This window comes from Podarcis filfolensis (genome assembly GCF_964270895.1).
Source record: "Podarcis filfolensis genome assembly, chromosome: 6".
Lineage (NCBI taxonomy): Eukaryota > Metazoa > Chordata > Lepidosauria > Squamata > Lacertidae > Podarcis > Podarcis filfolensis.
The window spans coordinates 46,365,150-46,389,169 of record NC_139609.1 but is presented as its reverse complement, the minus strand read 5'-3'; the positions used below and the strand labels follow the sequence as shown (position 1 = coordinate 46,389,169).

The 24,020-nt window shown below is 40.9% G+C and overlaps 1 protein-coding gene across 1 annotated transcript in view; it reads right to left on the bottom strand.

Moving 5' to 3' along the window:
- The window catches only part of TRABD2B (TraB domain containing 2B), a 245,981-nt gene that overhangs the window by 69,485 nt on the left and 152,476 nt on the right, over positions 1-24,020 (bottom strand). Inside the window, exons 3-4 of the mRNA XM_083619592.1 lie at positions 12,830-12,976; positions 1,422-1,596 (exon numbers count right to left, since the gene is read on the bottom strand). Coding sequence (XP_083475718.1) covers positions 1,422-1,596; positions 12,830-12,976 — 322 coding nt within the window. The remainder of the gene's footprint in view (positions 1-1,421; positions 1,597-12,829; positions 12,977-24,020) is intronic.

The following is a 24,020-nucleotide window of genomic DNA, read 5'->3' as shown; positions in this document are numbered from 1 at the left end:
GGAAGCTGAGTTGTGAAGATGCATGAATCTAAACTTTCTTCTACAACTTCCATTCCAGACTAAGCAAGAATGTATACGGCCTCTTACGTGTGGATGGAATCTCAAGAGAAAAATTAAAACAAAAGATAACTTAGAAATTTCATGTGAAATGGGATTCCCACAATTTGTGCTCAAATAGCATTTGTTAGAATTGAGCTCCATTGAGCTCTATTCCTCTCCAATGTCTGCATACATACTTTAAACTGATACTTTTATTCCGATGCCATAACCCAGAAGATCAGAAACAATTCTAACCTAATAATTTATATCATTACAAAACCACCTTAAGATTTATGTCCCAGTCAGTGACCTGCCATATTCACAGCTGCTAATTATTAACTATTTTAATAATCCCATGATTAACATGATGACATTCCCACTGTCTCATTGGCTGAAGAATGAAATACCGGCAAATGTAGGGAATGAGATGGTCCTAGTCATTCAATAAATCAATGGTTCCATACCACTGGGTGCCTTTTGTCTTTCATGCCATATCCTGGCAATAAAGAGATGATAGAATTACCATTTGTTTTCTTCGCAGCATGGCTTACATTAGCTGTGACCAAAGGAGAACAAACTTTTTGCACAACTTTCTTTTCCACACTTTTATTGAAATGATGCTGCTCAATAAACAGCATCTGTTTTCAGTTTGGGAAGGAGGAGGAAGGATCACTCTAAGTGTTTGCGATCATCTCATTCTCCCAGGGTACAGCAGATCGCAGAAACCTGACACTCTAAGTGGATATGCATGAAGTAGGCTTGTACCTATTGTAGAAACATGCTGACTCCATGGGAGGCAAATAATAAATTGGAAACTCCAGTACTGGACTGAGGCCAGAATACATACAGGGGACTAGTGTGTATTCCCACATGCAATACATATGTTGTTTCAAAATATTCCCCCCTCCCACTTTTCCTGCTTGCTCCCCCTTCCTCCACAAAATGAATGATGGTTGGAGTTCAGCTTAAGGTCTCCTTAAATGAGACCTTTGGATCCAATTTTATGTCAATATCCTAAACATGTGATTGCTTGTTTTGTTTCACTTCAATGGAAACTTAGTTGCCAGCTGTGAAATTCTGCATTCTGTTCTAGTTTGGCACTCCAAATCCCTCCTCAAAGTTAGCAAGAGGCGTGTTTCTCGACTTAAGTTTGAATCCATTTTAAGCTTACGAAATTGTGCTCCATAGGTCTGCCTCAAATTAGCAGACAGGCAGGCAACCTTTGACTATACTGCAAATGCCATTGCAAAACAGCAGGTAGCACTTTTCTTTGTGGAAAATGCTGAAAACATGTATATGCAGCCTACAGGAAAAGGGAGATAACAGTTGTCTCTCTGTGTGTGTCACTAGTATATGTGCAAATCAACAAAACCAGACCCTACCTGCTCCAAAGGCAAAGAAGAAGCTCTTGTCAGTATTGTCTCTTAAGAGGGCTATCACTCTTTTCCCCATTCTCTCATTCCTCTTGTAGATGAGTTCCTGGCGGAAGTAACTGTCAATTTCCTGCGCTGTAACCTGTTCATGTGGAGGAAGGGTTGTGTTGATGAAGTTAGGGAGCTGAAATGGAAATGAATAATAAGTGTCAGGAAGAGGTCATGCTAGGGGAAAAATAAAATAAACCTGGCTCATCAAAAGAAGGGTGTGATGGAACATGAAGGGACAGGGGGGAATAGGCCACTGTTTCCACATTCTGAATGCTATTGGTTAGTCCATTAATCAAAGATACCCCCCACTCTCTCCCCATTTCTATCATTAGAAATACATTGTGCTTGGCTCAAAGTAGCTGTTCCTTGTTGATTTGTGTGATATTCTCCTTTCTTAATCAGAAGTATTCAATAATGGTTCATGTGCAGTGAATTCTTTTTTAACATAGAATCATAGACATGTATTTCTTTTATAAAACATTTTGTTATATATATAAAAAAGTAGAACCTCAAGTGTTCACATAGAGAACCATAGACTCTCTGGAATGGGACAGGGCTTACTTTATTATACAAATCTCTTTTAAGAAATCTATTGAAAATAAAAGCAATTCCCATCTCATAGTCCAAAGCATAGTACCTAGTATTCAAGGGAAACAGCCCGCTTTTAGGACTAGTAGGAACACTTGTTTCTGTACATTGAGAAATATCTGACTTGGCTATAATTGGATTCATACCATAGTTCTTTAAAAAGAGTTGAAAGTGATTTGGGAAAGCATTGCTTCCGTATGTTCAGATGTATTTCTTTTGTTCCCTTATGACCTCTGGTTCACAGGTTTTTGAAACAATATAGAAGTATGTAGACCCTGTTCCCTAGAGGTGAGTGCAATGAATACATGTACCACAAGCCAAGATTCCTCTTTCAAACTCTCTAAAGAACTATTCTCTATCTTTAGCCTCACATGTTCAGAAGATTCAAGTCTTTCTTGCAGGTGACTTTGGGGACAGAGTTAAAAACCAGAAAGTCTTTATCTGTAAGTCATCAAATGGGCTGAAAAACAGCTGTGGGGTTCTTTTTTTAGTATCTGAAGTGCCCACCTGATAAGGTTTGTGCAACCCTGATTAAGGAATGGTGTCTAAAGGGATGTTTACCTATGAAATCCTGCCTGGAGAAGGAGAAGGAGAAGACAACACTGGACTATAAGAGGAGTAGGCAACCTAAGGCCACGGGGGTCGTTTAACAGGCCCCCGAACCGCCCCCGAACTGAGCCACACACTTGGTGAGTCCCCGTGCACAGCGTGGAGACTCACCAAGCAGTGCCGGAAATCATGTCTGTGAATGCGCAGATGCCGGAAATCGCACACACGTGTGACCCAGCACCTAGAGGGATCTCCACTGGAGTGAACCAGCCCAGGCAAGGTAAACCTTGCCGACCCCTGGACTGTAAGTAGAATTAGGCAGGCAGAAACAAAAGGATGTAAACATAGTAAATCGACACCAATTAGGTCTTTGGTGAGATGGGACAAGGACTGTGCTCCAAGCTTGTACCAGGCTCAAATAAATTATGCACTTCTCTCATGTAATAACGCCTGCTCAAGCTTAGTGTTCTAGTGAATCAAAACAAAGTAGCTACTGAGAGCACTTTATATACCTATAAGGAAAGCATACAGTAAGTACAGTACTAAAACATTTAAAAGACAAAGCTGTCCAATCACACCATTTTTAAAATGAATACACTGCTGTTCTCATGTGTGCTGAAACCTAGTGCTAACAAAGGTCAGAAAAATTTCACATTTTATAAATTTGCTGTAAAATATATGACATAGAAGACACCTGCTTGTGTGATTTATAGACCTTTAAAACTTCTGGGAGAACTGTTTATGGTTATTTCAGGCTGCAACAAGGAAAATAAAGGTGGGAAGTGTGGGACTGTGTGGTTATTAAAGTGACAACTGCTGCTGTTAGCTCAACTGTTTCAGCTTCAGGATGTGAGCTTACATAGGGAACCACTCCTCATTAAACAAGACAAGAAGTGGGTAATTAATTGTGCATATGGCCCAGAGTTTCCAGACTGACCCCAACCTCCCAGCTATCTATACAGAAATATCTGTGAGAGAGGGGAGTGTATTTTCCAGGAAGTTGTGGGAAACAGACTAATATGTTATGTTTATCATGACAAAACTGGGTAACACTAGCAGGACTTGGAGCATTTTGGTTCAAGGACCAGTGGAGTTGCTTTATAGGTAGCGTTGGGAAAGGATCACTTCTCCGTCTGTAAAATACAAATAATAGTGGCCTGACTTTCAGGGTCATTGTGAACTAAAATGTTTGCAAATAAATTGTGCATAGGAAATTAAAATGAGAAGCAGGGGACAATGCTTTTCAAATTGATTTTTAAAAGTTTCCATTATAATGCAAAGTGTAGCTCTAGAAACAGAGATGACAAGGAAGGGAAGGAATAATGGCAGTATGGAATGTCAGAGGAAAAGGAGAAAGAGAATTCATGGCTATTGCAGCTATATAAATTGCATAGTGTTATACTTGTGAGAGATTTCTAAATGGGCTGGCCATTTTGGCTTTGCAAAAGTTGCAGGGAATCATTTTATTAAAACATATACCACATGCAGGATACAGCTAACAAAATTATCTTCTGTTTCTCCCTGAAGTGCAGGCTACAGCCCCATTCTGCAAAATAAAGAAAGCAAAAACGATCCAATCTCTCCAGTTTGTAGTGCAATTCCTTGGGAGTTTACACACCCACTCCCAAACCTAACAGGAGAAGTGCAAGAAAGAGAGCTTGGGTTTTCATTGAGTCAGCATTTCCATGACTGCAATGGGTTTTCCATCACGATTTTCTGCTGGCACAGCTAAACACTCCACATTGTGAAGGTGGTGGACCTAAAACTTTGCTTTGCATTGCAGCAGAGGAACAGGATACTCCCTTGGTTATATATATATATATATATATATATATATATATATATATATATACACACACACACACACACACACACACACACACACACACACACCATTTGACTTTAAAAGAAGAATGTAAATATACCATGTGTGTTTTTGTGGAATCTAGGCCAATGAAAGACAAAGACACACACACACAGCCCGCACACACCAACAGAAAAACAGCCACAAGACAGCTCTCTGGGCAGGGGTAGCCGATTCACATAACAGAAGACCTCATTTGGTACCCAAGTTCAATCTTGGCCAAGCCTTGACCTGAGGGTTAGCATCAGGGAACTCTTGTCTTTGCCCCAAACATTTTGCTACCTGAGGCAGAGCAGTAAATGCCACTCCCATCTCAAGTCAAGGTAAACAGTACTCAAGGTCAGCAAAGTTGTTTGGGCACTCAAGGCAGAAAATCCCTCAAAACATCTCTTCCCCCTCCCTGGAGATAAAAATATAAGAACAAAATATTAAGGATGCTTCCACATTGTCATTATATTGCAGAAGGGATTCAGTTGCATACCAGCAAATGTAGGTTTGCACAATTAAAGTGGATTACAGCATTCTTACATGACAAAGCCACTTTTTAAAAACCAGCCTTTTTTGCAATAAGGAAAGTGATGGGGGAATGTGTGGGGTAGTGAGCCTTTTTCTCCACACAAAGACTGAATGCTCCATAAACAGCGGACTGTGCTAGATGCTATATGATTTTTAATTGTAACAGCTGGTGCTGTTTTGTGACCAACTTTTGGGATTATGTAGAAAAGTCAGTGGCAGTCCCAGCTGCAGGTGGATCTGATACCCAACCCTTTCTTATTTTTGGTATCCTCAGAGTCATCGCCATTGCATTTCAAGTCTTCAAGAACTGAATCTTGTGAACACCTTGAGGGAAAATCTCTCTCCTCTTCCTCCCCACTCCCCTCTCTCACACACACTATTAAAGAGATATTCAGTAAATCCCTGAGAAATCATAATCTCTGTGTAATTTTTGTATTTATCCTATAGCACTACAGTACTTAAAAAGCCACTTTTCGAGCAGTTTTTCTTTTAAATGAGGGTGGTGGGGAGAGTAACAACATCCATTTTGTAGGAGTGGAAATCATGTGGTCCTCTTCTCTCTCTGAATTTTGTATAACTCCCTGCATTTCAGTTTAAATGAAAGTTTCAACAAAACACAGTTGGAAAATAATGCATATGGTCCACACCCCCCCTCTATCTATAGCATCAGTCAACAAGTCAGATATGATGGTGCCAGCCCAACAAAACCACAACCCAAATGAAACAAAAGGAAAAAAGATAGTTATAAGTAAGTTAATTAAAAGTTCCATTTATTTCAATGCCTTCGTCATAACTAACGTGTGTCAGACTGTACTATATGCACTTCAGAGCATGCAAATAAAAGATTAGAATATAGTTTTGAGAGTTGTAGTCAATATTTAAACAAGATATTTCCTAAAATCTCATAGTTGTGATTTTTGAATGAGACCTTTGAGAGTTTCGAACGTGTGGAAAAGTTCAAATAATTCTTTTCTTATTCCCAAACCTTTGTTGTCTTTCACAAAAAAAGTTGCTCCATTCAAGTTGGCAGAAAATTGGAGCATAAGCTGCTGATCAAAGAGAGAATGTGGCAATACAGGGGAGAATTTGTGGCTAGGAAGCTATTTTTATGTACCCTAGGAAAAATGTAATTATATTTCCAAAGACATTTCTCTCGATGGACCCCATGCCCATTAAAAACAGGAGAACAGTAGATGAGGTAAGTCAAGGAGGGATGCGTCCTTGCTCGGAGTGGTGTCTGATTTAGCCAGGATATAGGTATATTCTCTGTCCCCCCCCACCACATCAGATTTGCTGCTGGAAGCGATGCTTTGCATCTGTTTACATGGATCTGTAAAAAAGCCCTCAATCCAGTTCAATCCATATACGAAGTAGAAAGAAATTAATATTAATAACAATATCCAGGAGTGTGCAATCCACCCAGTCAATAAGCTGGGGAAGAAACAGAGGAAAGTTAGTTAGTTATTTACTTTATTTGAAGAATAATTTCAACCAGGTAGCTATGCCAATGATCTGGCGGACATGTGTTTTTCTGTTCTTTTGCACAGGCGTGGTCTTAGGCTTGATTTATTCTAGCACTAAAACACTTTATATTGGGCTAAACTAATGATAACATAGCCCTGCTGAACACAAGCTCTATATATACAACCTAAGAGCCACAAACCAGGAAACCCACCACCTGGGAGGCTTATTTTATCTGGGTCAGGATCTGCATTAGAACCATTATTACAATGTGTAGATACTTTGCGTCATCATTTTGTTCAACAACATAGTTCTTTCATAAGAGGCACAAAAGGTTTTATTAACAAAGCAGAAGGTCATCCAGTTTATCAGAATATGGTTCTAGTTAAAATGGATGTATTAGTTTTATATACCAACATTCCTCGGGAAGAAGCCAGGATGTCACTGAAGAGACTTTGAATTAGCATTCCGGTTTTAGTCTGCCCATCCATTCTTTTATTATTAACAGTGAATGATTAAGGATTAGCCCAGTGTTGGCTCATGGAGGGAGGCAGAGGTTGAGGTGGGGGCATCTTCCTGGTGGCGAAGCTACATGCATCAGGATGGGGATGGGTGAGGTCAGGGAGCTCTAGGTTAACAGTGTTGCCCTCAGAGTTGTTCCAACCTCACTGCTGCTTTCTCACCCTACCCCATCCTGACAAGTGCAGTTCCACTGCCTCCAAAAAGGCACCTGGCTTCCACTGGTGTTTCAGGAATGTGTTCGTTGTATGGATTTCTTAATATGCATGGAAAAACCGCAACAGACTGGCATCTTGTATTCCTTTGGAACTGTTTTGAAGACTCTGAAGCCTAGTTCACACTTAACACTAAGCTAACACTCAGCCAAAGTGTAGTTTGTTTGAATGTCCCGATCTAGCTCAACAGAGGACCCATGGTTTCCTTTCTGGCAACAAACCAAAGCATGAAGCCATTGTTTGTTGTTGGCTTATAAACCAGGAGTTGTAACTATGGTTTGGTGCTACATCCAAATCTAAGAGCCTTGATAACCATGGTTTGTATGAGGATTCCATCTCTGACTCCCACCAAGCTACAGAACCACTAGGCAAAAGGAACTGAAAAACAAAGCAAGCTTTGGAGAAATAAGTCATGGCTTCTTTGCTTGTTTGTGAGGTAACGTGATTTGTTGAGGACATATTGGGCTGTTTTCAACCAAATAGTTGCACTAGTGTGAGCCAGTGCAGTGAGTCCCAGTAATGCAATGGAGCCTTCCCCTCTCTCCTTCCATGGTGCCCCCAAAATCAGCTGGGGGGTGTCAAGAGAACCCCCAGAACAGTGCTTGTGGGGAGAAGAGGGGAGATGGTTCCGCCTGACAAGCAGAAATGCTTGAGCTGATAAAATGATTGAAATAGCACGATGTGTGATCCTGGAGAGCATTGTATCTCACTCATTGTAAAACACTCAGCCCAGTGAGGAATTGGAAAGTATTTCTGAATATTTCATGTTTATATTATATATTTTGTTGTGTCCGACTCTTCGTGACCCACCCCACGAACCAGAGCATGCCAGGCACTCCTGTCTTCCACTGCCTCCTGCAGTTTGGTCAAAATATATAAATATTATATATACTTCATCAATTTGCTCTTTTGGCACTACACACAACATTATTGAGTTCAGACTAAGATATTATAGGAAATTTGTTTTGGTATAATAAATTCTTTATAGAATTTGACTGACTGGTCCAATAACTCTTATATCAACAAGAGAGTCTTGGATTGCCTACACTACATGTTCCAAAGTAACACCAACATAAATCTGGTGTGGTCTTATGATCTCTACTGAAAAAAGAAAAGGGCTCCCAAGTCAGTGGGCTAAGCATGACAAGTCTAGAACCAGTCCAACTGAATGCTCAGCAATCCTGTCATTTCAGTAGCTCAACAAGCCTCTCTCTGACTGCAGCTGTTTTACTATGAACTATTCTCTGGAAATATGACTTCATTTCTCTACTGGGGCAAAACGTCTATGCCAGCAATGCTGCACTGTGTTATGTCTAAACTTAAAGGTGATAAGGTAATATGTCCCCAGTACACTATGGATTATACTTACAGGGTTGAGCTGGTTGAGGTTTTTTGTTTTTTGTTTTAAGATAAAGAAGTACACCATTCCTGGAACAACTGAGGGGCTTGCTTATCACTCAACACTTTACCTAATGGTCTTGGGCTCAACATTTAATATTTATTGTAGTTAGAGAATTCCAAAGATAGTTTTCATTGCCCAGTTTTGGAAGCTTTCCAGATATATATATATTCCAATGCTGGAATGGAAACAAATTAATGGTGTAATTAAAGCTTATCAGAAGCCTTAAATCTTTAAGGACAGATCTGAAAGCAGGATGTTCTGATAACGTATTTTAAATGGTTATGCAGCAACAGCTTCACAATTTTATTGACAGTGAGCATATCGTAATGACACACAAATGCTCTCCTCCATGGAGGGCAAAGAGGCAGGAGCTGTTTTCTTTCTGTAATGGAACTTTAAATCATTATAATTTTATTATGCCTGCCCAAAAACCTATGTAGGCAGGTTCACTACTTCCAGTAGTAAGAACAGAAAATGAAGTAGTTGATTTCTCTTTTGGACTGGAGAAAAGAAAAAGAAAATACTGGTTTGGGATGGTAAGGTGTGCTAAATGAGTAAATATATTTAACATCCAAGCATGCTATAGTGACATCAAATGGGCATGGAACCACAATTCCCAGAGTTACCTAGGAAAAGAGATTGATTATTAAACCACTCTGGAAACTGTAAGTCTGCAAGAGGAACAGGGGATTCCTTAACAAACTACAGTTCCCAGGATCCTTTGTGGGAAGCCATGACTGTTTAAAGTGGTATGATGCTGCTTTAAATGCACGACAGATATGGTGCTAGTTTCTTCAGCCTGTAAAGAGATGGGAGTCTGGGGTGAGTGATAACTCTGCTGTGGCAGTGCATGGATGTGATTTGTTTGGCATAGACTGAAGCAGCCTGAACTTAATATGGGATATGAACTGAAAGAGCCATTAGAATCAGAACTTCTCATCAGGGTCACTTTTGTCATAACTGAGTAGACGCCCCAAAATGAATCATTCACTTGATCTGAAAAGAGAAAGCTTCCTTGGCAGCAAGGCGGCTACTTTTCCATCCAGGGGACAACACAGAAGAAAAGCATTCCTTCCCTATCTTTATTTTAAAGAATGTTCAGTTCCATATCATTCTGACTGCCTGCCCAGAAAGTCTGCCATAAATCTATCAGCTAGAACAGTCATAGGAGAGTCAAGTATTTGCAGAAGCGTGCATAAGAAAGTGATCTGTTTCCTGTTGTATTTCTCTGTCATGGCCCAATGGAATAAACTTTGCCCTGCTCAGGTTTACCCAGTTTAAATAAGGACTTAAGTGACATGAGCAAATTATGGAAAGAGGAATGCAACAGACCCACACCACAGCAAGGTTTTGTTTCTTTGTTTATTGGTCCAACATCCCTAAACTATTTATTTCCAGTGGGGAAAAATACGATGCAATATTATTTTTATGGTAAAATCATATGTTCTCCTTTTTATTTGTGAGATTCCCATTATCCATAGACATAAAAGGTAAGTTTTTTATGTGTTTATTGCTATTATTATGATAGTAAGCTAATTTTTTCTCCTAATAATTTGCTTCTTATTTATGGGACAGGACAGTTTCTTTTATTAACTTATTCTCCACTACAATTCAGTTGGTTATATAACAGGATGGGAAACCTGTGGCGCAACGGATATCGCTAGACTCCAATTCCTTTCATCCTTAGACAGTCTGAAGTTGGAGTTTAACAACAGCTAGAGGATCACAGGTTCTCCACGCCTGTTATAAAAGATTCATATTAGGAGAACAAAATCCCAGGTATACAAAAGTTAAGGGAAGTTATTGAAAATTTTCCCCCTCCTAATTTATTCTCATGCTAGGTAGAGTCCAAGCAGACAACTGTACATGCCACTTGGGCCCACTTTCATGTGTGCCCCCCCCCCGCCCCAACTGAATGGGAGCGACCTCCATATACAGTGGTACCTTGGGTTACAAACACTTTGGGTTACAGACTCCGCTAACCCGGAAGTAGTACCTCGGGTTAAGAACTTTGCCCCATGATGAGAACAGAAATCGTGCAGCAGCGGCATGGCGGCAGCAGGAGGCCCCATTAGCTAAAGTGGTACCTCAGGTTAAGAACAGTTTCAGGTTAAGAACGGACCTCCAGAATGAATTAAGTTTGTAACCAGAGGTACCACTGTAGCGTTATCCCAAGTAGCAGTTATATGACAAGGTCTTGCTGTTAGCATATAAAGCCCTGAACAACTCAGGACCAAGTTACCTGAAAGATCGCCTGCCCCTGGGCTTTTTCCATGTTGGTGTCCCCTCCCCACCAGAAAGCATTCTTTGGTACCTTTTCCCTGCTGAGCAATCACCTTTTTATTATCCTGGATTTTTAAATGTTTAAAATTTTGTGTTTGAACTTGTTTTAACACTATTCTTTAGATGCTGTTTTTATCTGATAATGTTTTACTTATTGACAGGCACAGCAATCCATACTCTCCCTTATGTTGGTCTGGGGGAGGGGGATAGATTAGATCCTCTGCCCAGGATTCAGCACAGCCAGCAGCCCATCAGTTGCCAGTGGCATCCAGAGGAAAGCTCAGAATGGGACATTCTGGGGGGAGAGAGGAAAGAGGGAGGGAGAAGACCTGAATCACTCCAGGATCCACTGGTTTTGGCATTTACCAATTGCAGGACACCCCCCCCCATCTCCACCTTCCACAATGGTAGTTTTAGCAGCATGCAGATGCAGTAGCCATGCCACCAATTTCCAGGGTACTGGCAGGGTCGGGAGTGGGAATTAAGATTGTGCCCTAATTTTATTCTCTTTATGCCTTCTTTATCATAGCATAGAAATGTCTGGAATACATGAATTAAAGTCTGTTCTTTTTCATGAGTCCATAGATTACGGCAGGCTGCAGAACAAAGGAGAAATGTTTGAAATCATAGTTATGATCCAGCCAAAGTTCAAAACTTTCAAGTACAATTGGTTTAAGTGTATGCTACTTAAGCAGTTACGCTTAAGTGTTTAACTTCAGTGGATCATATTCCATGATATTTTACCTCTTGGTTCTGCCAGATATTCCATAAAAGTTCTATTTGTACAAGCTGTCCATGTGTGTGAGATGTGGGCAGGGAAGAACTTATAAAACTTCAGAAGTTCTTAAAAGTTCTCTATGATATTGAAGATCTAAGAGAAAACAAAGGATTCTGCCCAAACTCTTGTGACACATGGATTATTATTGGATTATGGCATGTTTGGGAAGTTATTTGGCCTTGTAGCCTATTTACATAATGCACACTTCCTCTTCAAATGCAAAGTCAATTATTACAAAGTCTTTTGTCCTAATGAGAGGGAATTATGTTCAAAGGCCTTCCAAGCACTTGCAATTAACTTTCATTTCTGCTCACATTCCTTTCAAAGCTTCTCAGTCACTCACCAAGCCAAAACACACACAAAGCAGCTCTAGAAAAACAGTGGTAATATCTCATTGTCTCTCAGGGAAACAAGAGACATGTGAAGAACAGAGGGGTATCCAAGGTGTGGGGAGGAGAAGGAGAAGAAGGGTTTGAGAGCGCAAGGCAGGAGAAGATTGGCAAAGCAACGTAAACCAGCTTGATCCTTGTTACAACTGGTGCATATGCTGCTACCTTTTTACCTCTTTTAGTGCTGAAACTGATTGCATTGTCTTGTACAACAAAACCTCAAGCCTCTGTGGCCAAAACAGCAGGAACTGCAACCATGATAATATGAGCTAGTGTGGTGAAGTGGTTAGTGTCAGACTAGGACTTAGGAAACCAGGGTTCAAATTCCCACTCATCCATAAAGCTCTTTGGGTGACCTTGGGCCAGTCACTACCTCTCAGCCTAACCTACTTTACCAGGTTGTTGTAGGGATTAAATGCGGAAGGGGGAACCAAGTACACCTCATTGAGGTCCTTGGAGAAAGTGGATAGGGCTGTGATGTAAAGGCTCAGGTCGTCCTTATGGTGTCCTCGGCCCAAGTTGTTCAGGGCTTTGTACATCCACACAAGAGCCTTTAACATGGGTCTGTGAAATATTTATGGTAGATGAAAGACAGAGGAGGCCTAGCAGGGCATTTGGACAGGTTTCTCAGGGAAAACATAATTTCACATCATACGTTCAATCAGCTAGAAGCTCTCCATTCCCCACCTACCTACTGTAGGGTTGTGGGCTGAAATACTGAGAAGAAAGAACTTGACAGAAAAATAGGCCTTGAAACAATGTTATACCTATTTACACCTTCCTCCTATGTAGGGAAACATACCTGTGAAGTATCATGATTAAATATGACAGCATTGAGATCTCCACAGTTGTAGTGCTTGATGAGATCTTCCGTGGTGTAAGGGGCCTGCAAGCTGCCAGCTCGAAGACTCTCATGCTGTAGCAATGTTTGGTTCAAGGCAAACAGCACCTGTACGTACACAGAAAATGAATAGGAGTTATTTAGGAGACGAGATGTGATGCCAGAAGTAAAGCATTAGAGGCATGGAAAAGACTGGAACACATCCTCAACAGAAAAACAAAAAAAAGGCAAGGGAAACATCCTTTTGCCGGGGATTTCTTTTTGCTAGCGAAGAGTGTGAATATATTCATGTTCTCATTCGTGTGCAGTTTCTCTCTCTTCTCACTCAAAATAATCAATTTCTAGCTCCCAATTCAAAGCCTGGTCATCTAAAACAACATTTTCAATCTCTTATTGAAGTCAATTCAGCATCCTCCTGGACCTGAGGTTTTATCCTGACCTGTTTTCAAGCAGCAGATTTTACCCCCTACCCACAGACAGAGCTCAAAGCAAGCAACTAACCTATCACTGATCCATGGCTCAGCCTGGCAGCATAGCACCAGAATGACATTCAGCTCTAGAAGAAGCGACCAGAACCATGGTTGCTTACAAAGTCTGACTTCCAGTTATGCAATGGGATAGTTAATAGCTTATCTCCCATAGTATATATCCCTTGCCTACCTCCAAGATGTGTTTGTCCCTAGATTTAATTCATGATTCAGCCCCATTAATATTGGGTGTGGGTGTGTCACTGCTGAATGAACACAATGTTGGAGCAATTATGCTAAACCAAACTGCCTTTTTATGAAGATGTGGCTGCTGAGATCATGACAGCAGTTTAATGATAGCTGACTGCTATCTGTCAGTTTAAACCTTCGTGGGTGGCAGTCCACAATACTTCTCAGTCACATGGGTGGCGGAGGCACTGTCAACTGATATTCTCTCTCCCCTCTCGTCCTTGTCAAAAAGATAATCCAGAAGAAACCAGATCAGCCATTTTAATGATCATATTCATCTGAGCTACATTTCTTAAGGTACATTAGAATGTAAAGAATTATGACAAGCAACTCAGCTGTCTAAGAGAGAGAGAGAGAGAGAGAGAGAGAGAGAGAGAGAGAGAGAGAGAGTCAAGCAGTAGTTGTAGTCTGTTTGTAAACTCTTGTCAAATCACTATTTAACCATACCCTTGAGAAAAACCTTACTGTCCAACAAAATAAAATAAAAATTTGGTGGTGCTTTTTGAACCTTAGCGGTTCTGAAAGCTTATCCTGGGCATATTAGGCAGAGAGCCTTCTAGGTAGTGGCGCCCGCCCTATGGAATGCCCTCCTATCAGATGTCAAAGAAATAAACAGCTATCTCACTTTTAGAAGACATCTGAAGGCAGCCCTGTTTAGGGAAATTTTTAATGTTTGATGTTTTATCATGTTCTTAATATTCTGTTGGGAGCTGCCCAGAGTGGCTGGGGAAACCAAGCCAGATGGGCAGGGTATAAATCAATCAATAAATTATTATGATTATTATTATTATTATGCAGCTCTTCACAGGTTGGAGGTTTTCACACATTTGTCCCACAGCCATGATGCAACCAGTGCTATTTGAATAGGTTCCAAGTTAGCCAAAGAGAGAAAAAAACATCTCCAAGTTAAATTCTTATATTTTAGGTAAGATTGTCAGTGAAATAACTCTGAAACGTAAGCATTTTATACCTCTCTTCTTCCAATCAATCTTTTTCTTAGCTTTTATTTTTATTAGTCCAATATTTTGAATCCACAGGAAATCCTTGGATGAGCTATTTCCTCCCTAGCCTATAAGCCTCAAAAGGTAAGAAATCCTTTAAACCTATGCTTTTTGCAGCCTGTTTAAATTAGGGAGATGCTAATCTCACATTTTATGGGTCATAGAAAATGCTGAAGCCTAGGCTTAGACATGTGGGGAAAGATTTGGACTTCTGAGTAAGCCAACTTGCAGAGAGGGTAGGATGGAATGATATGTGACTCCTGGTCCTCATACATTTTCTTGTGCTTCCAGTAATGACAAATTTAAACTGTACTTCCACAATGTGCCCTTAAACATTCCCAGGAGATTGTTAGCGCAATAGCTGCTGCTTCTTAACTACAGGTCAGCGTTCATTACACCTTTACTATAAAGCCACATTATTTTTAACATATTTATCCCTTGTTTTAGAAAAGCTATTGGAACTCTAGAGCTGCTGTAAAAGTTGCTTTGTACATATGTACACGATGCAAGACATTTTGCCCTCTAAAAGCCCAGCCAATACAATGCAAATACAAATGGCAAACAAGCCTGGCTTTATCTACCTATCAGAAATCATTATTTTACTTCACAATGTCACATGGTTTTAACAGCTGCACACGAAGCCTTCACCATACCCATAAAAAGACTTACACCACAACAAATGCTTAATTCAGCAAATGTTAATTTCAAAGAACACATGCAGAACAAAATGTTACTAATCAACAACAACAAACTGCATTGGATTCCTTGGGTCTACTTTGGACTTCAGGAGTTGTCAGCAATGTCAGTGAGACTGTATGAAATAATAGTTCAGGCACCTTGGAAAATTGCCCTGCCCTTTTCAAACCGATCAGCTGCTCAGGCGGCAAGTGCTTTTGGCTGTAATCCACAAGCAATTGAACTTTAGAATAGCCCCAACAAAACCAACAGGGCTACTTCATAGTTAAATGGATTGGGAACTGCAGCCTTTGCTCGTTTGGCCTTGAAATTATAATGAGATTTGGGATTTGAATTTGATCGAAATGCATTCAAAGGCCACAGCATCTTAGACAGAATTATCACCTTCTCCAATTAGGGGCAGGTAGAAAACCATGCACACATGTGTACGGGCTTTGTTCTGAGAATTCTCAATAAAAGTCAGTGGATTTGGACCATTCTAAGCTCCAGGAAAGAAATATACAGCTGCTTAAAATGGCACCTGTTCCAAGGAATCACATGAAGCTGCCCATAAATCACTGTTTTATTGTGCCACAAAGTCTGCAACTCCAGATCAAAAAGTTCTGGATTTGCTTCCTATAGATAAACAGGACAAATCACCATAAACCATTTAAAAAGTAAGGCATTCCCCGCCCCCTCTGTGTCTCCCTTCTCAACTTTAAAAAGTGGAATTTGAAGAATTGTCCTTGCCTCTAATAATTTTCCCTTTCCTCTTCCTTTAATAAAAAGTGGTGCAAAATGTACTGACTTGATGCATCCTGCTCTGCCCATCCAAGATCCCCCCACCTCATGATTTTTCAAGATCACTATCACTCTTTACGATTAAAAGAAAAAATCCTTCTTTAGCTGCTTTGACAGTGAGAATGGCAAAGGGCTTGAAGGTGGCGTTTATAACAAATAGGAGAAAGCTTCTAAACATAAATATCACAATTCTTTCTAGGCTTTTATGTTTCACATGGCTAACAATTCATACATACACAGGCACTTGGGCAGGATTACTGGTGTTTCTGTTACTTATGAGGAAGTAACTTATTTTATATTCATTCATTTGAAACTCCACTTAGAAAAAAGACTGCTTCTTCTTGTGAGAAAGACTGGCGCAGATGCACCTTAACCTGCCCACCACGATCTTGAATCGCTCTCAGTAAATATGGAATTTGATTGTAAGCCTGGCATTATCTACCCATCAGAAGTCATTATTTTAGTTCACAGCATCACATGGTGCAGAGCTGAGTTTTAACACCTGCACGTGAAGCCTTCACCATACCCATAAAAAGCAACAGAGGGCCTGGACAGTCAAGCTGATTTAGAACTGTGCTGTAGACATATCTTGGGAGAAATGGAAATCTGCTGAAAATGGGTGGATACAAGCCAACCAATTGGCAAGAGAAGGTGTCTCATAGGCAGCAGCTTCAGAATCCTGCCCACCAATTTAATACAGTGGTACATCAGGTTAAGAACTTAATTTGTTCTGGAGGTCCGTTCTTAACCTGAAACTGTTCTTAACCTGTGGTACCACTTTAGCTAATGGGGACTACCGCTGCCACCGCCGCGCGATTTCTGTTCTCATCCTGAAGCAAAGTTCTTAACCCGAGGTACTATTTCTGGGTTAGCAGAGTCTGTAACCTGAAGCGTCTGTAACATGAAGAGTCTGTAACCCGAGGTACCCACTGCACTGGTAGGAAGGAGTACTGAGAAAAAACGTTTGTGTGTGCAGACACATGTTCTTCAGGTATATAGGATTGGGGGAAGATAAAACAGGTGGGATTTAAGGCCCCCTCTAGTCATGGGGAGAGGGATGACTATGCTAAATCTGTTCTTGAGTCAATCAAAATACAGAACCTCACAAAATACCAAGGAAATTATGTGTTTGTGTAAAACCAGTAATTCCATTAGCTTCCTGAAGGAGGCTGGTTTTTCCTCACCATCCCTAACTCGCTCCATGCTATGACAGGGGGTTGACGAGCTGTGAAAGTCACCACAATGAGGTGAGTGTCAAGGAAACAAACTCTGAAAAACAGGTCCAGGGGGAGCCACTTAAAAGGCTCCCCCAGTGTCCAAGAGAAAGCCTGTCTGAATCTGACATCCCTCAATGAGGAAGGAGTTTGGTTTCTTTAAAGGGACAGTTGAGGAAGCAAATCCATGAAATCGTCTGCTAGAATTTCTGTTTGCAAAATCATGCCCCCTGTTAAAGTTCCTCATAAAAGCCTTTCACCTAGTTGATTCCATATGTTCTCAAAACCTCATCATTATTGCTGCTGAAAGGCAGGAGTAGTTAATAGGCTGTGGTTTGGCAGTGACCCGAGGAGACCTTAAGACCTTGATTTTTTCCTTTTCAAATTGCTAATTAACCAGTTTAATAAAATGGTTTGAATCTGACCAAAGACCTCACTTTAACCACAATGCATCCTACAGCACTATTGCTTATGAAGCTTGGAATTAAATGTTTGTGCCAGCAACATGTAGCCACGAGATTTTAGCCGAATGGTTGAGCAGTGCATTTGAATGAGCAGAAGTTTTCATGCAACAGAGGGAACAAATCACAATCCCATGCTCAGCCCCATTCCTACCAGCAAGAGGCTTGCAGGGGGTTGTTATAAAGAGCATGGCTTCAGCATATGCATGGAATGAAGGAATGAATGGGTATTTAGCAAGAGCCTAGTCCCACTCCCACCTCGCTCCTCACAAGGTGAACTCCTGCTATTTGGGAAATACTTGCATAGCAGTTTAGAAAAGGAGCAGTGAGAATCAGATGTGCAGCACATCTGAGCCCAGTAATCCACACACACATCAGTAACTTCATTCCAGCCCTTCTCTGTGCCATGTCATGAAGAGAAAGGGGCATTTGTGTGATCAGAGTGAGCTATGCCATCACCATAGTTCAGCCTTTTAATCAGGTTGTGGATGTGCACCCCCTCCCGGTACCTGCTTTATTCACTTCCTTCCTTCCTTCCTTTCTGGTTTTGCACTAATGCTACACCTTTTGGAGACATTCAGCACATTCATGCTGGACTTTCACTGCACCTTAAATTAAATCAATGCAAAATGCATCATGCTTTGGCTTTGAAGACAAAACAAACCTATTTTGCCTGGTGGACTGCAGTACCCTTGCCTCCTTGCCATTGAAGAGGCACTGTGGGTCTGATACTGAGCATTCTCTTAAGGCAATCTGCTAGAAAGTGATTTGCCCTAGTCTGGACTAGATTAGTCAAGTCTTGCATGAAACTATTTTATTTTCACATATATAAATAACATGGAAGCATAAGATGGAAGGGGCCACATCATTAACACTCTCACAGGTCTTGCTCCCCAATTAAGTCTCTTTGGGGGTCCCTAAAGCCAGAGGCTTGGTGTCCATCCAGAGAGCAAATAAAGCCTTTGTGTCTTCATGGCTCTAGGTGGGACTAGACAAAACTGGCCTTTTGTTTTCCTACTCCTAGGATGATGCGGCATCCAGCCAGGTGAAGGGAGAAAAGGCCTACTGAAGGAATTACTAGTTAGTTGTTTCTATGGCAACACACCTGTACTTGACCAACTCTTTAGATGTGTAAAATGCTTAATGGCTTCCCTAATGTGCATATTAAAGGCTGAGGTTAGCATCACACCTGGGGAAAATAGCAGCTTTGAGAAAGTCAACTTTGATGGAACTGTGCTACATGGGAAAGGAGTTATATCTCCCTCTCTGTGCTCATGATCAAGTACCTCACAGCTATTAATTGCATTTCCACATTTAAGTTAGATGGTGTTAATTTCTTAACACCAATAAGTTTGTACAGTGGTGTAAAGGAATTGGTGACCTTTTCAAGAAAATGTCTGAAGGCATTTGGCATGCCAAATGTAAAAAGGTAAAGGACCCCTGGCAGTTATGTCCAGTTGCAGACAACTCTGGGGTTGCGGCACTCATCTCGCTTTACTGGCTGAGGGAGCCGACGTTTGTCCGCAGACTGTTTTTCTGGGTCATGTGGCGAAACCAGAGCAGCACATGGAAACACTGTTTACCTTCCCACCAGACTGGTACCTATTTATCTACTTGCACTTTGACGTGCTTTCGAACTGTTGTTGTGTAGTCGTTTAGTTGTGTCCGACTCTTCGTGACCCCATGGACCACAGCATGCCAGGCACTCCTGTCTTCCACCGCCTCCCACAGTTTGATCAAACTCATCTTGGTAGCTTCGAGAACACTGTCCAAACATCACATCCTCTGTCGTCCCCTTCTCCTTGTGCCCTCAATCTTCCCCAACATCAGGGTCTTTTCCAGGGAGTCTTCTCTTCTCATGAGGTGGCCAAAGTATTGGAGCCTTAGCTTCAGGATCTGTCCTTCCAGTGAGCACTCAGGGCTGATTTCCTTAAGAATGGATAGGTTTGATCTTCTTGCAGTCCGTGGGACTCTCAAGAGTCTCCTCCAGCACCATAATTCAAAAGCATCAATTCTTCGACGATCAGCCTTCTTTATGGTCCAGCTCTCACTTCCATACATCACTACTGGAAAAACCATAGCTTTAATTATACGGACCTTTGTCGGCAAGGTGATGTCTCTGCTTTTTTTTTTCAACTGTAGTTAGTGCAAAAAGATAGTGTAAAAGGGTTTAGCATTGTAAAGGCAAGTCTCTTATTTTTGATGTTTTGTGTGCAAGATCCGTTGTATAAAACAATGAACCACTTTTTTCTTCTGATAGGGAAAAGGGCACAGACGTTCCTCATTTCTGTGCATTCCATAGCACTGACAGGAAAAGTCTGTGGAGAAACCCTAAAAGGGGCTGCAACACCCTCCCTTACTAATAGACTTCAAGCTCAACGTTTCTTGTTTCTATTAGTTAAATTGGTATGAAATTTCTAAGGAGCTAGAAGAAATATTTTTGAGGTTAAACAACAAGGTTCTCCAACCACAAAACAATTACTGATTTGTAGGAAACAACATAAACAGCTTTATAACAAACATATTTTTTTCATTGATTTATTCTGTGCCTTCTGCAGCCAGTTCCTTCTGCGGTTAACATGGGGGGGGGTGTGGATTAGAGACTGTAGGAGTTATGGAGCAGGACTCAGTGTTCTAACACTGATGAACCTCCACATGTTTACTCAGATACAATTCCCAGCATGTTCATCCCATCTAAAGATGGCAAGGAACGCAGTATTCAGCAACCATGGAAATACGTCACCTTGGAAATATGATTATCTGGAAATACTGCAAAGTAACCCTACTAAAGTATTATTGATTGATTGCACTCATGTTCCACTTTTTCCTCCAGTGTGTTCAAGGTGGGGTACATAGTGGTCCCCCACTCAATTAATCTCCACAACCCTGTGAGATAGGTTTGGCTGAGAGGCAAGGTCACCTATTGAGCTACATAGCCAAGAAGGGATTTGAACCCTGTTTCTGGTCTGGCTCTCAAAAATTAATTCATGACCAGTGGCGGACCTACATTTTGGGGGCCTGAAGCTTGAGCTGTCATGCGCCCCCCCTTCACAACCAGCAGCAAGGTCTGGGTAACCACTGAAGAAGATAAGAAGAAGAGTTTGGATTTGATATCCCACCTTTCACTCTCCTTCAGGAGTCTCAAAGAGGCTAACATTCTCCTTTCCCTTCCTCCCCCACAACAAACACTCTGTGAGGTGAGTGGGGCTGAGAGACTTCAAAGAAGTGTGACTAGCCCAAGGTCACCCAGCAACTGCATGAGGAGGAGCGGAGATGCGAACCCGGTTCCCCAGATTACGAGACTACTGCTCTTAACCACTACACCGTTATCTTTTCAATGGGGTTGTTCTACAACAGATCGCCACACCTTTACAACATCTGTGCTACTGATTCTCCTTGTGGGAGCTCTCCTTGTGGCACTACATAACTGGAGTATCAATTCATGTCAGCTCAGACCAAGTCCTTCAGTGCCGTGGCACCTGCCTTGTGGATCACACTGCCTGTTGAACTTAAGAGTCTCTTACAGTTTACACATTTCATTAGGTGTTATTTCTATATGCTTTCCCAGAAGAATGAGTTGACTTGTGAGTAGTACTGGATTTATCTCTCTGTTCTTTTTGCTTCTTGTCTGTTGTATTTGTATTGTACAATGGTACACTCCTATGGTATTTGGTAATGTTTAGCAGTTTGCAAGTATTCCAAATAAATAAATATTTTCCCTAGTTGCTCTAAGCATGTCGCAAAACAATGTACTCTCTCCTTATAACATCCTCAGAAAGGTAAGATGGACCTTGTAAAGATGGATTAAAAACACTCTCACAATACAGGTGAAGTGGAACAAGCAATTCAGTTAGGCAAAGAAACAGTCACAATACTTTTTCTATTATCTCCTTGAAATGTTGGGGAAAATTAAATACAGCTGAGCAGTCTCTATTAGTCCGATAAGTATCCAGTTGAAGAGTTCAGTGGATCACATCCAACTTTTTCTGGTATCATTAAAAAATAAAACTATTAATCAATCCCTCTAAGTAGCTTGACCTCTCGAGTGCATAAACTGTATCCCGCAAAACAAACTGGATATGGAGAGCACAATATTTCATAAGCATACCTCACTCTCTCTTGATTTTATTCTCAGCTAATTTCTAACCTTTCGTTGATCTCCAAGTGTCATATGGTGTGTGTGTGTGAACAGAGTCTTTCATTTAAGTGAGGGTTTCCACCTGGGGATAATGCCAAGAAAATGGGGGAAAAAACCCTTTTTTAAAGTAGAAAAGTGCCCTCCTTATACTGCTCTGTTAGTAAAGGAGTATACAAAATACTCCTTCACTACTCCTTCACCAAAAGAACATGATCCAACAAAAGTTAACTTCTTCACCTAGACTGTATATCTTATTTTCTTTATTCACATCGCGAAAAATAACATGTGTTGTAAGTTTTTGGAAGCAACAACCTATTCTGTCAGTATGTGAAGTGGCCTAGAGAGGTATATCACTCTATTAAACCTCTGTCCCCATCTAATTTGAAAATACATTATTCTAGCTCTTTGCTGGAGTAGAGTAAAATGGTTTTTTTTAGTCTACCCCCTGGTATAATCCTGCTATTTTTCAAAATGGCCTGGGGGAGGAGGCTCAGTGGAAACATCCATTTAGATAATCAAATGCTTGGATAAACACAACTGCTATTTATAAAGAAGACTCTGGCTTGGGGCATTATAGGGGAAATTGATAACTAGGAATTTCAAACAAGAGAGGTTCTGCAATATGGCTCACAAAGACAACAGTAAACTCCTGTTTACACAATGGCTTAAAACAATCCAGATTCACTAAATCCACATGGCGTTATTTATGCTACTGATTTAAATTTCTTTTATGTGTGACCAGACTTCGCAACCAAGTATCCAAAAACTACTTGAGAAATGCACACACCACAAGCTCAGCTTTTAATTAAGTCAAACTGCATTGTGTCCACTTCTCTGTTTATCTGCAGGAGAAAAGGCAGCATTCCTAAAAGTTAATTAGTTGACAATGTTTGGGAAGTCAGATTTGATATTAGCCAGACCCATTCAAAGGCAATTTACCTATTTAAAGATATCAAAATACGGTGTGGTAGCATGTATCTTGAAGGCAGTGATGAGTCCATTATGAACCCTGTGCACATTTACCTTGGTGGGAATCTTTCTGAGTACATATACACATGATCAAGCTACATTATTATTACACAACACAAATTTTAACATACCCTCACAAAACTAAATGGGAATCACAGCTTTAGAAGATGAGCAGTGCAAGAAACATGATATTGACCTCCACTGGGGTTACAAAGGCAAATTGGACTAGTGAATTTCTGACCCTGTGGATTGCTTTGAAGCCAGGTATAGACCGAGGCTATGCATGTTCTTGTTTTACATGTTCACCAATGTTATCTTAAAATATTAATGGATTGCCACTGGGGCAATGGATAACAGCAGGATACAATTCAATGTTTTTTGCACTCTGCACATACTTCTAAATTTCTCAAAAAAGATTTGGCATTGAAGCAATGGGAATATTTAAGTGTGCCCACCCTAGAATTCATCATGCGAAATCATGATCATGATCATGCATCATGTGCAGAATTCATCATGCGAAAGGCTGGGCTGGATGAATCCCTAGCCGGAATTAAGATTGCTGGAAGAAATATCAACAACCTCAGATATGCAGATGACACAACCTTGATGGCAGAAAGTGAGGAGGAATTAAAGAACCTTTTATTGAGGGTAAAAGAGGAGAGCGCAAAATATGGTCTGAAGCTCAACATCAAAAAAACGAAGATCATGGCCACTGATCCCATCACCTCCTGGCAAATAGAAGGAGAAGAAATGGAGGCAGTGAGAGATTTTACTTTCTTGGGCTCCATGATCACTGCAGATGGTGACAGCAGCCACAAAATTAAGAGACGCCTGCTTCTTGGGAGGAAAGCAATGACCAACCTAGACAGCATCTTAAAAAGTAGAGACATCACCTTGCCAACAAAGGTCCGTATAGTAAAATCTATGGTTTTCCCAGTAGTGATGTATGGAAGTGAGAGCTGGACCATAAAGAAGGCTGATCGTCGAAGAATTGATGCTTTTGAATTATGGTGCTGGAGGAGACTCTTGAGAGTCCCATGGACTGCAAGAAGATCAAACCTATCCATTCTTAAGGAAATCAGCCCTGAGTGCTCACTGGAAGGACAGATTGTGAAGCTGAGGCTCCAATACTTTGGCCACCTCATGAGAAGAGAAGACTCCCTGGAAAAGACCCTGA